Below are 9,136 nucleotides of genomic sequence, written 5' to 3' on the forward strand. Positions count from 1 at the left end.
ATTTGGTACTGCAGTATATCCTCGAAGGGAGAAGCATCTGGACAGACAGTTACACTACACAGTTCGGCAAATATATGGCTTTTACAAGTAGGATAATTAATTAAAGTCCCCGTGAAATCAATAATTTTATCCCTTAAAACACATCTTTGATCACCAAAATGACATGTGACAAATTTAAATCAGTTACACTAAACAGTTCGGCAAATATATGGTTTTTACACGTAGGATAAAAGCTATAGTGATGAACACTTGAATGATGAACCAGCGATCCTAAGCGCGTGTCAAACTGCCAAAGTCACGTGACTTCAGCAAACGAGGCTTCGCTACATCATAACCAGACGGTGACATAAGACCATGTACCGGCCATGAAACTGGTTTTGCAAGAACAGGAAGTTTTGACCCCAGTGAAAAATCTCTATTCCAACACCTTAAACTACTATATAAAATGCTGGGTTGTTTCTACCCATGTTTGGGTCAAATATGGACAAACCCAACTGTTGTGTTTAAATATTTTATTCAAAATGTCCAATCAATGGTTGGTTTTGTGCATATTTGTCTATCTAAGAGTGTTGTCTATCTAATATCTAAACATTATTAAAGACAAGCAAACTGTCACTATAAAACAAATAAACACAATATAACAAAGATACAAGTGAAATTAACAGTGCTTTTCAGGTACAGACATTTAAGAAAGTAAGCTAATGTAAAAAAAAAAAAAAAAAGCATATTCTTTACTTTATAAACTAAACATCCTTATCAATTAATCCTTATTAAAGATATTCAGTCAAGAGTAATGAGTAATTTTTTCTTTGTCCATTGGTGTTTAATTAAATCCCCCTGTAGTCAATTATTTTATCCCTTAACACTCATCTTTGATCACCAAAATGTCATATTTGAATGTTTTTTCCTTAAAATAACTTGAATGTAACTCTACACCTCATTTAGTATGCGTGGTTCTATGAATATGCAAATGAGCCCCGCCTCCACTCACTCACTCAGCTCAGAGATCCACTGGTTGACGATCACACGTTGATCTGATTGGTTACAAGGTAGTTTGTGACGTCAGAAACACCAGCGATTTCAAAGCGTGTTTTTGAGACTGTCTTTGGTTCACTGCAGTTTTAAGGAGGAAATACTCAGCAATGCTGTCGACTTATGAATTTACACATGGTTTGGCTTAAAGCAGATTAAAAACACCACATAGACACATAAACAACATTAAACGCTGGAGTTTCACCACAGGGGGACTTTAACATTAAACACACAGACAGTAGCAGGAATATTAGGCTGCTGTCACTTTAAGACCGAATGCACGGATCTACTGACACACATGCGTTCACTTTCCCAACTGTTTATGTTCACTTAAGACATGACCGACTGGGTTTACAAGGCAACTCACTATTCTTTTACATAACTTAATGTGAATTTGTCCGCTCAAGTTCAAGAAGATGTGAAAGAGAGCTCTGTTTAGCTCAGTTTTCCGCACACACAGCTTTCCTCCCCGCACGAGTAACGAAACGAGCTCCTTTCGCGTCTTCTTGCGCTCGAATATTTAAATTGTCAAGGCTTAAACTGTCCTGAGCGTCGTTCACGTTTGTTCTCGTTCACGCATAAAAATAAAAACATTTCATACACTCATTCATTCTACTCGCATACGGCGCTTGACGAGTGTTAACTTTAGGTTTACAAACGTTTCAACCTGAATACATTCATAATTACAGAACGTGGAATCAGCTTTTTATTACAGAAATTTAATTTATTCAGTTCTTCAACACAGAACACAGAAGACTCAGGAGCCGTAATAGCGCAGGAGTTTATCATCCGTGGGTTTGAGGATCTTCTTGTCCGCCATGTTGACGACCCAGCCCGGAGACAACCCGAAGAAGATCTGCCGCGGGTCCTTCCTCTGCGCCAGCATCTCCAAGCGCTCGTCCGCGCTGGCGTCCGGGAGCCTGTAGCCGTACTTCTGCGCCAGACTCGCGCGCGCGCGCCGGACCTCAGCCGGGTCCGACAGGTAGCCGCGGTTATTAGCGTCGGTGTAATACGGCAGAAGCTCTTCACCGGGGAGCAGGCGCTTGGGGATGGGTTCGCCAGACATGAGGAAGGGCACGGGTTTGATGAGGACTTCTGGAACACACACACACACACACACACACAAATCTTATCAGTACAACAGATTTGTTATCAGTACAGTGGATTGTAAAGCTGGGCGATAAACATATCATATCAAAATGTCGATAACAATGATACGTTCTGGACTTTTGTACTCAACATGGCTTCATCTAACAGCCAATCACACAGCAAAACAATAACACTTTTAAAAAACAGCTTTTCACTGTTTCATCTGAGAAAATCTACCATTATATACACCATGAAACACGACAAACCGTCAAAATAAAAGTCCGGCTTAACTTGAAGAGATTATGACAGAAATATATCACTACCGTATTATAAAACATACTTCTCAAATTAATAATAATATTATTAAGGAATATCATACAACTAACATATTGTTTCACAGTTCTGTTGTGCAGCATCTTACTTGACATGCATTGGTAGATTAATTATATTTTCACTTGATTACATTTTAAAAGCTTAACTAAATTGTTTAAGTTTATGTAAAAAGTGCTCCAGAGATCGACTTACGCTACCAGTCAAACGTGGTAGTGTATATTTCATTGCGGTCTCGATATGATGTTGTTTATCGCCCTCTTGGACTGTAATAGATCTGTGTTGCACTGAATCAGGGTTAGCATTAGCTGAATCAGGGTTAGCGTTAGCTGAATCAGGGTTAGCGTGGGGTTAGCGTATACTGACGGAGGCTGCGCGGGTCGTAGTAGCTAGTCGTGATCACACCGCCGTTCCTCTCGATCGCAGCGATGGCTTTCTCTGACGCCATCTGCACCTCCAGGTTCACCTTCGCACAGAATATATCAGCACCCTGAAACGCACGCGCGCACACACACACACACACACGCTTCAATGAAAACCACCTGGATGAATAAACAGTTTTACAGAAGTCCACAGGCCTTAAACCCGAGATCTTCAACCGTGCTCCTGTCCGGCGAGCTTGGTTCCAGACGGCGTCAGCACAGTGGGATTGTTTTAATGATCAGAAGAGTGTGATTAGCTGGTTCAGGTGTGTTTGATCAGGTGACATGAGCTGCGTCCCAATCCAGAGGCTACAAAAGCATTCTTCGTTTTAAAGCTGCAGTTCAAAAGTGCTTTAAAGCAGTTCAAAAGTGGTTCAAAAGTGGTTTAAAGCAGTTCAAATGTGGTTTTAAGCAGTTCAAAAGTGGTTTAAAGCAGTTCAAAAGTGGTTCAAAAGTGGTTTAAAGCAGTTCAAAAGTGGTTCAAAAGTGGTTTAAAGCAGTTAAAATGTGGTTTAAAGCAGTTCAAAAGTGCTTTAAAGCAGTTCAAAAGTGGTTCAAAAGTGGTTTAAAGCAGTTCAAATGTGGTTTAAAGCAGTTCAAAAGTGGTTTAAAGCAGTTCAAAAGTGGTTCAAAAGTGGTTTAAAGCAGTTCAAAAGTGGTTCAAAAGCGATTTAAAGCGGTTCAAAAGTGGTTTAAAGCAGTTCAAAAGTGGTTCAAAAGTGCTTTAAAGCAGTTCAAATGTGGTTCAAAAGTAATTTAAAGTGGTTTAAAGCAGTTCAAAAACGATTTAAAGCAGTTCAAAAGTGGTTCAAAAGCGATTTAAAGCAGTTTAAAGCTGTTCAAAAGTGGTTTAAAGCAGTTCAAATGTGGTTCAAAAGCGATTTAAAGCAGTTCAAAAGTGGCTCAAAAGTGGTTTAAAGCAGTTCAAAAGTGGTTTAAAAGTGGTTTAAAGCTGTTCAAAAGCGATTTAAAGCAGTTCAAAAGTGGTTCAAAAGTGCATTAAAGCAGTTCAAAAGTGGTTCAAAAGCGATTTAAAGTGGTTCAAAAGCGATTTAAAGCAGTTTAAAGCTGTTCAAAAGTGGTTTAAAGCAGTTCAAACGTGGTTCAAAAGCGATTTAAAGCAGTTCAAAAGTGGCTCAAAAGTGGTTTAAAGCAGTTCAAAAGTGGTTCAAAAGCGATTTAAAGCAGTTCAAAAGTGGCTCAAAAGTGGTTTAAAGCAGTTCAAAAGTGGTTCAAAAGCGATTTAAAGCAGTTCAAAAGTGGCTCAAAAGTGGTTTAAAGCAGTTCAAAAGTGGTTTAAAAGTGGTTTAAAGCAGTTCAAAAGCGATTTAAAGCAGTTCAAAAGTGGCTCAAAAGTGGCTCAAAAGTGGTTTAAAGCAGTTCAAAAGTGGCTCAAAAGTGGTTTAAAGCAGTTCAAAAGTGGCTCAAAAGTGGTTTAAAGCAGTTCAAAAGTGGTTCAAAAGCGATTTAAAGCAGTTCAAAAGTGGCTCAAAAGTGGTTTAAAGCAGTTCAAAAGTGGCTCAAAAGTGGTTTAAAGCAGTTCAAAAGTGGTTCAAAAGTGCTTTAAAGCAGTTCAAATGTGGTTCAAAAGTAATTTAAAGTGGTTTAAAGCAGTTCAAAAACGATTTAAAGCAGTTCAAAAGTGGTTCAAAAGCGATTTAAAGCAGTTTAAAGCTGTTCAAAAGTGGTTTAAAGCAGTTCAAACGTGGTTCAAAAGCGATTTAAAGCAGTTCAAAAGTGGCTCAAAAGTGGTTTAAAGCAGTTCAAAAGTGGTTTAAAAGTGGTTTAAAGCTGTTCAAAAGCGATTTAAAGCAGTTCAAAAGTGGTTCAAAAGCGATTTAAAGTGGTTCAAAAGTGTTTTAAAGCAGTTTAAAGCTGTTCAAAAGTGGTTTAAAGCAGTTCAAACGTGGTTCAAAAGCGATTTAAAGCAGTTCAAAAGTGGCTCAAAAGTGGTTTAAAGCAGTTCAAAAGTGGTTCAAAAGCGATTTAAAGCAGTTCAAAAGTGGCTCAAAAGTGGTTTAAAGCAGTTCAAAAGTGGTTCAAAAGCGATTTAAAGCAGTTCAAAAGTGGCTCAAAAGTGGTTTAAAGCAGTTCAAAAGTGGTTTAAAAGTGGTTTAAAGCAGTTCAAAAGCGATTTAAAGCAGTTCAAAAGTGGCTCAAAAGTGATTTAAAGCAGTTCAAAAGTGGCTCAAAAGTGGTTAAAAGTGGTTTAAAGCAGTTCAAAAGTGGTTCAAAAGTGGTTTAAAGCAGTTCAAAAGTGGTTCAAAACTGGTTTAAAGCAGTTCAAAAGTGGCTCAAAACTGGTTTAAAGCAGTTCAAAAGTGGCTCAAAAGTGGTTTAAAGCAGTTCAAAAGTGGTTCAAAAGCGATTTAAAGCAGTTCAAAAGTGGCTCAAAAGTGGTTTAAAGCAGTTCAAAAGTGGCTCAAAAGTGGTTTAAAGCAGTTCAAAAGTGGTTTAAAGCTGTTCAAAAGCGATTTAAAGCAGTTCAAAAGTGGCTCAAAAGTGGTTTAAAGCAGTTCAAAAGTGGCTCAAAAGTGGTTTAAAGCAGTTCAAAAGTGGCTCAAAAGTGGTTTAAAGCAGTTCAAAAGTGGTTCAAAACTGGTTTAAAGCAGTTCAAAAGCAGTTTAAAAGTGGTTTAAAGCAGTTCAAGAGTCGACTACTTATTAAGCTGCAATTTTATAGATAGTTTATACTCTTTATACAGTGCATTAGTGACGCCCACTTTTTCAGCGACGTTCTGGAAGTTTTTTTCCCATTCATTTATCCCATAGGGATTTTTAAAAAGTCTTGGTTAAAGCGTTATAAGCCATGAACTGAACCAATCAGCTACGAAGAGAATCACAACATTACAAACTTTGATTTGAAGCAAAAGTCAGATAAAAAGGCAAAAGACTGTGAACTTAAAGGAGAACTCCAGTCAAGTTTAACATTGAGATCATTTTTTTGTAAATTTGGAGTGCTGTCAATACAGAAAACAACGACAAAAATCGGTGTTGCCTACACCGTGTTATCCTCTTTTTAAAATTTGCACCCTGTTGACTTCAATGGGGCAAGTTTTAAACCTGCTTTTAGCCTCTTAACATCCTTGATGTGTCATTACAAGTGCACAGGTCATGTGAGTGATTCCTTCAGAGTGAACACGGTGAATCTGACTACAGTAGATGTGAAAGATATGAATAAAAATGATGTTAATTCAGCCAGCGCAAATACCTGTATTTTCTTCCTGTTTTCGGTCGAAGTCCACAGTAGTCGATTGTTGAGTTCACACGCGTGATCATAGGTAACTAAGCAACAGTGGAGAACTCGACAATCGACTACTGTGGACTTCGACAGAAAACAGGATGTAAATACAGGTATGAGCGCTGGCCGAATTAACATTTTTATTCATATCTTGCACATCTACTGCAGTCAGATTCACTCGTGTTCACTCAGAAGGAATCACTCACATGACCTGGGCACTTGTAATGACACATCAAGGATGTTAAGAGGCTAAAAGCAGGTTTAAAACTTGCCCCATTGAAGTCAACAGGGTGCAAATTTTAAAAATAGAATAACTCGGTGAAGGCAACACTGATTTTTGTCGTTGTTCTCTGTATTGACAGCACTCCAAATGTACAAAAAAATGTTAAAATTGACTGGAGTTCTCCTTTAACGCGTTTCAGCCTAAGCCATCATCAGTGTGAGACACACTGCGCGTCTGTGTGGACATGGTATAAATAAATATATGAGATCTGACTAGAGAGTGCGGTTTTTCATCTTTATTTGATAACTTCTTTATAACTTGCACCCATAAACGGCTTGGGAGTTGAGCGCGCCTGTTCTCAGTACTTAAGAAATGCTTAAACAATAAATGAATGTGCAAATGTAACAGGCTTCAACACACACACACACACACACACCTCGTCAGTGAGCTGAACGCCGTGGTCTCTCTTCAGAGGCTGGATGGTGACTCCGCGGCCGTTGACCAGTTGGGTCAGATCGATGGGCAGTGTTGGGTCGAGGCGACCCAGATCGATGAGGTACTGGAGCCTCCGCAGGGACAGAGGGGGATACTGCGGCCGGCGGCTGGAACACACACACACACACACACACACACACACACACATCAAAAACTACTAGTCTAACTGATAAAGTTGAACATTTGTGAACAGTCAGTGATAGTAGTCTAATAGTAGTATTCAGGTACAGAAATTAATAATTAAGTCTAAATGTAAAATACTTGCTCAATGAAGAAATTAAATATAGTTTCATCTTTATTAAAGCTGTATTTTGTTGTTTTATTAACATTAATGACACAAACACCAGCAGGAATATTAGGCTACTGTCACTTTAAGACCGAATAAACCGACACACTTTTCTCTTTCTCAACCGTTCACTACGACAGAACCGGGAGAACACTCGCAGAGACGGTGTTTAGACATCATTTAGTGTTTATGTGTCCGTTAAAAGGACACGGAAACACAGAGGAATCAATCTCACAAAACACGTACAACTGATAAACTTTCACTCTATAATGGTTAAATTTAGCAGTTAATCCACGAATCACATGCGTGCCGAACCGTGGGGAGCCGATCCGTTGCAGAGCTAGCCGTCATACCTGTGATCGGCGTTGTATCCGTATTTGGGGATGATGAGGTAGAACGGGGTCTGTCCGCCCTCAAAGCCCAGCCGCGGGCGGTTCCCTCGCTGCCGCTCCCCCTTATGACCCCGGCCGCTGCGGTTCCCTCCGTGCAGCCCTCGACCTCTGCGCCTCTCCTGTGCGGGAACAAGACCAACTCCTCTCAAGAGCGAGCTCAGGAAACCAGGAATAGAGCGAAGGGAACGCCATGTTCTCTAGTAGAGCTGCACGACTTTAATAGATTTAACATTTTAAAGGTTTAAAGTCTCCCTGTAGTCTATAATTATATCCCTTAAAACTCATCTTTAATCACCAAAATGACATATTTAAATGTTTTTTTCCTTAACATATCTTGAATGTAACTCGACACCCTTGCCTTAGTATGCGCGGTTCTATGAATATGCGAATGAGCCCCGCCTCCACTCACTCACTCAGCTGCTCGATGGTGTTTTATGCCCCCAATGGCTCCTTAGAGGCAGCTAACCCTACCCTCAACCTTAAACCTACCCATCCCCTCGCTGCCTGGAAGGCGACGTTGGGGGCATAAAACACCAAAGACCCACTCAGCTCAGAGATCCACTGGTTGACGATCACACGTTGATCTGATTGGTTACAAGGTAGTTTGTGATGTCAGAAACACCAGCGATTTCAAAGCGTGTTTTTGAGACTGTCTTTGGTTCACTGCAGTTTTAAGGAGGAAATACTCAGTAATGCTGTCGACTTATGAACTTACACATGGTTTGTCTTAAAGCAGATTAAAAACACCACATAGACACAAACAACATTAAACGCTGGATTTTGACCACAGGGGGACTTTAATAGACAGAGATCGTCTAAAGGTTCATAAATAAAGATAATTTACTGGACATACAAAATGACAAAATATGAAGTCTTGTTTACCGTGAGACTGATCAAAATAAAGTGATTTTGTGGTTAAAATGAGAAGAAATATCAGCCAGCGGGCTCAGAATACACTTCCCAGGGAAGTTTCCATAACTCAGATATTGGTTTTTGCTCGTTTTGTTCTGCATTTTTGCATCTCAAGTAACTGTATCTTGATTAAAAGAGGTTTGGATATTTCTATTGGACAAAAACACTGATATTAAATAAATATTAATTTTTATTTCTTACTAAATTTAAGGATAATTCATTCTTCATAAACGACTACTTTCATTATAAAACTTATAATGTAATTTTAGAATATTATTAGAACGTGTCGCTAAAGTTGAGCATCTGATCATGCTAGCACGCTAATCAGCTCCATGGTAACGCCTCGCGGAAGAACAAACTCACATCTTTCGTCGCACCGGGATTCGGTCGCAGGTTGGCGAGTGTAATGCGAGGCAGATTCTTCACGATGTCGATGGTTTTCCCCGATGTTGTCTTGCTCACAGACATGATAGAGCAGGAGAAATGCTAGTCAAGGGCAGGTGACATGGGGAGGCTCACGTGGTGCGATAAACCGGAAGCACATGCGGGAAAGAACAATAATAAAAGTCACATGACATATTTGTATCATATTAGACATTCTCTGTTTGTATTCACTGAAACATCGGTTACAATGAAGTTGCAAATCAGTACTGAACAGATATTGAACTGCGAAAAATAATTATTAACCATTAATTGTGACGCATCCTCAGTAAAT

General features: G+C 39.5%; 1 protein-coding gene across 1 annotated transcript; it reads right to left on the reverse strand.

Moving 5' to 3' along the window:
• Positions 1–505: 505 nt before the first annotated feature.
• Positions 506–8,975, reverse strand: mrpl15 (mitochondrial ribosomal protein L15). The gene is made up of 5 exons (XM_079865051.1): positions 8,785–8,975; positions 7,471–7,628; positions 6,773–6,938; positions 2,818–2,941; positions 506–2,127 (listed from the first exon to the last, which is right to left on the reverse strand). The coding sequence occupies exons 1-5, from the start codon at positions 8,887–8,889 to the stop codon at positions 1,790–1,792; spliced, it is 891 nt and encodes a 296-aa protein (XP_079721177.1). The 5' UTR covers positions 8,890–8,975; the 3' UTR covers positions 506–1,789.
• Positions 8,976–9,136: the final 161 nt, after the last annotated feature.

Source organism: Squalius cephalus (genome assembly GCF_949319135.1).
Source record: "Squalius cephalus genome assembly, chromosome: 3".
In the NCBI taxonomy this organism is placed as follows: Eukaryota; Metazoa; Chordata; class Actinopteri; order Cypriniformes; family Leuciscidae; genus Squalius; species Squalius cephalus.

Bases quoted from the DNA above. Each gene is read 5' to 3' on its own strand.
- mrpl15 (XM_079865051.1), bottom strand. From the start codon at position 8,889: ATGTCTGTGAGCAAGACAACATCGGGGAAAACCATCGACATCGTGAAG. The intron at 2,942-6,772 runs GTGTGTGTGTGT...CGTGCGTTTCAG, and splicing joins GCGTTCAGCTCACTGACGAG to GGTGCTGATATATTCTGTGC. The intron at 2,128-2,817 runs GTCAGTATACGC...TGTGTGTTCCAG, and splicing joins CTACGACCCGCGCAGCCTCC to AAGTCCTCATCAAACCCGTG.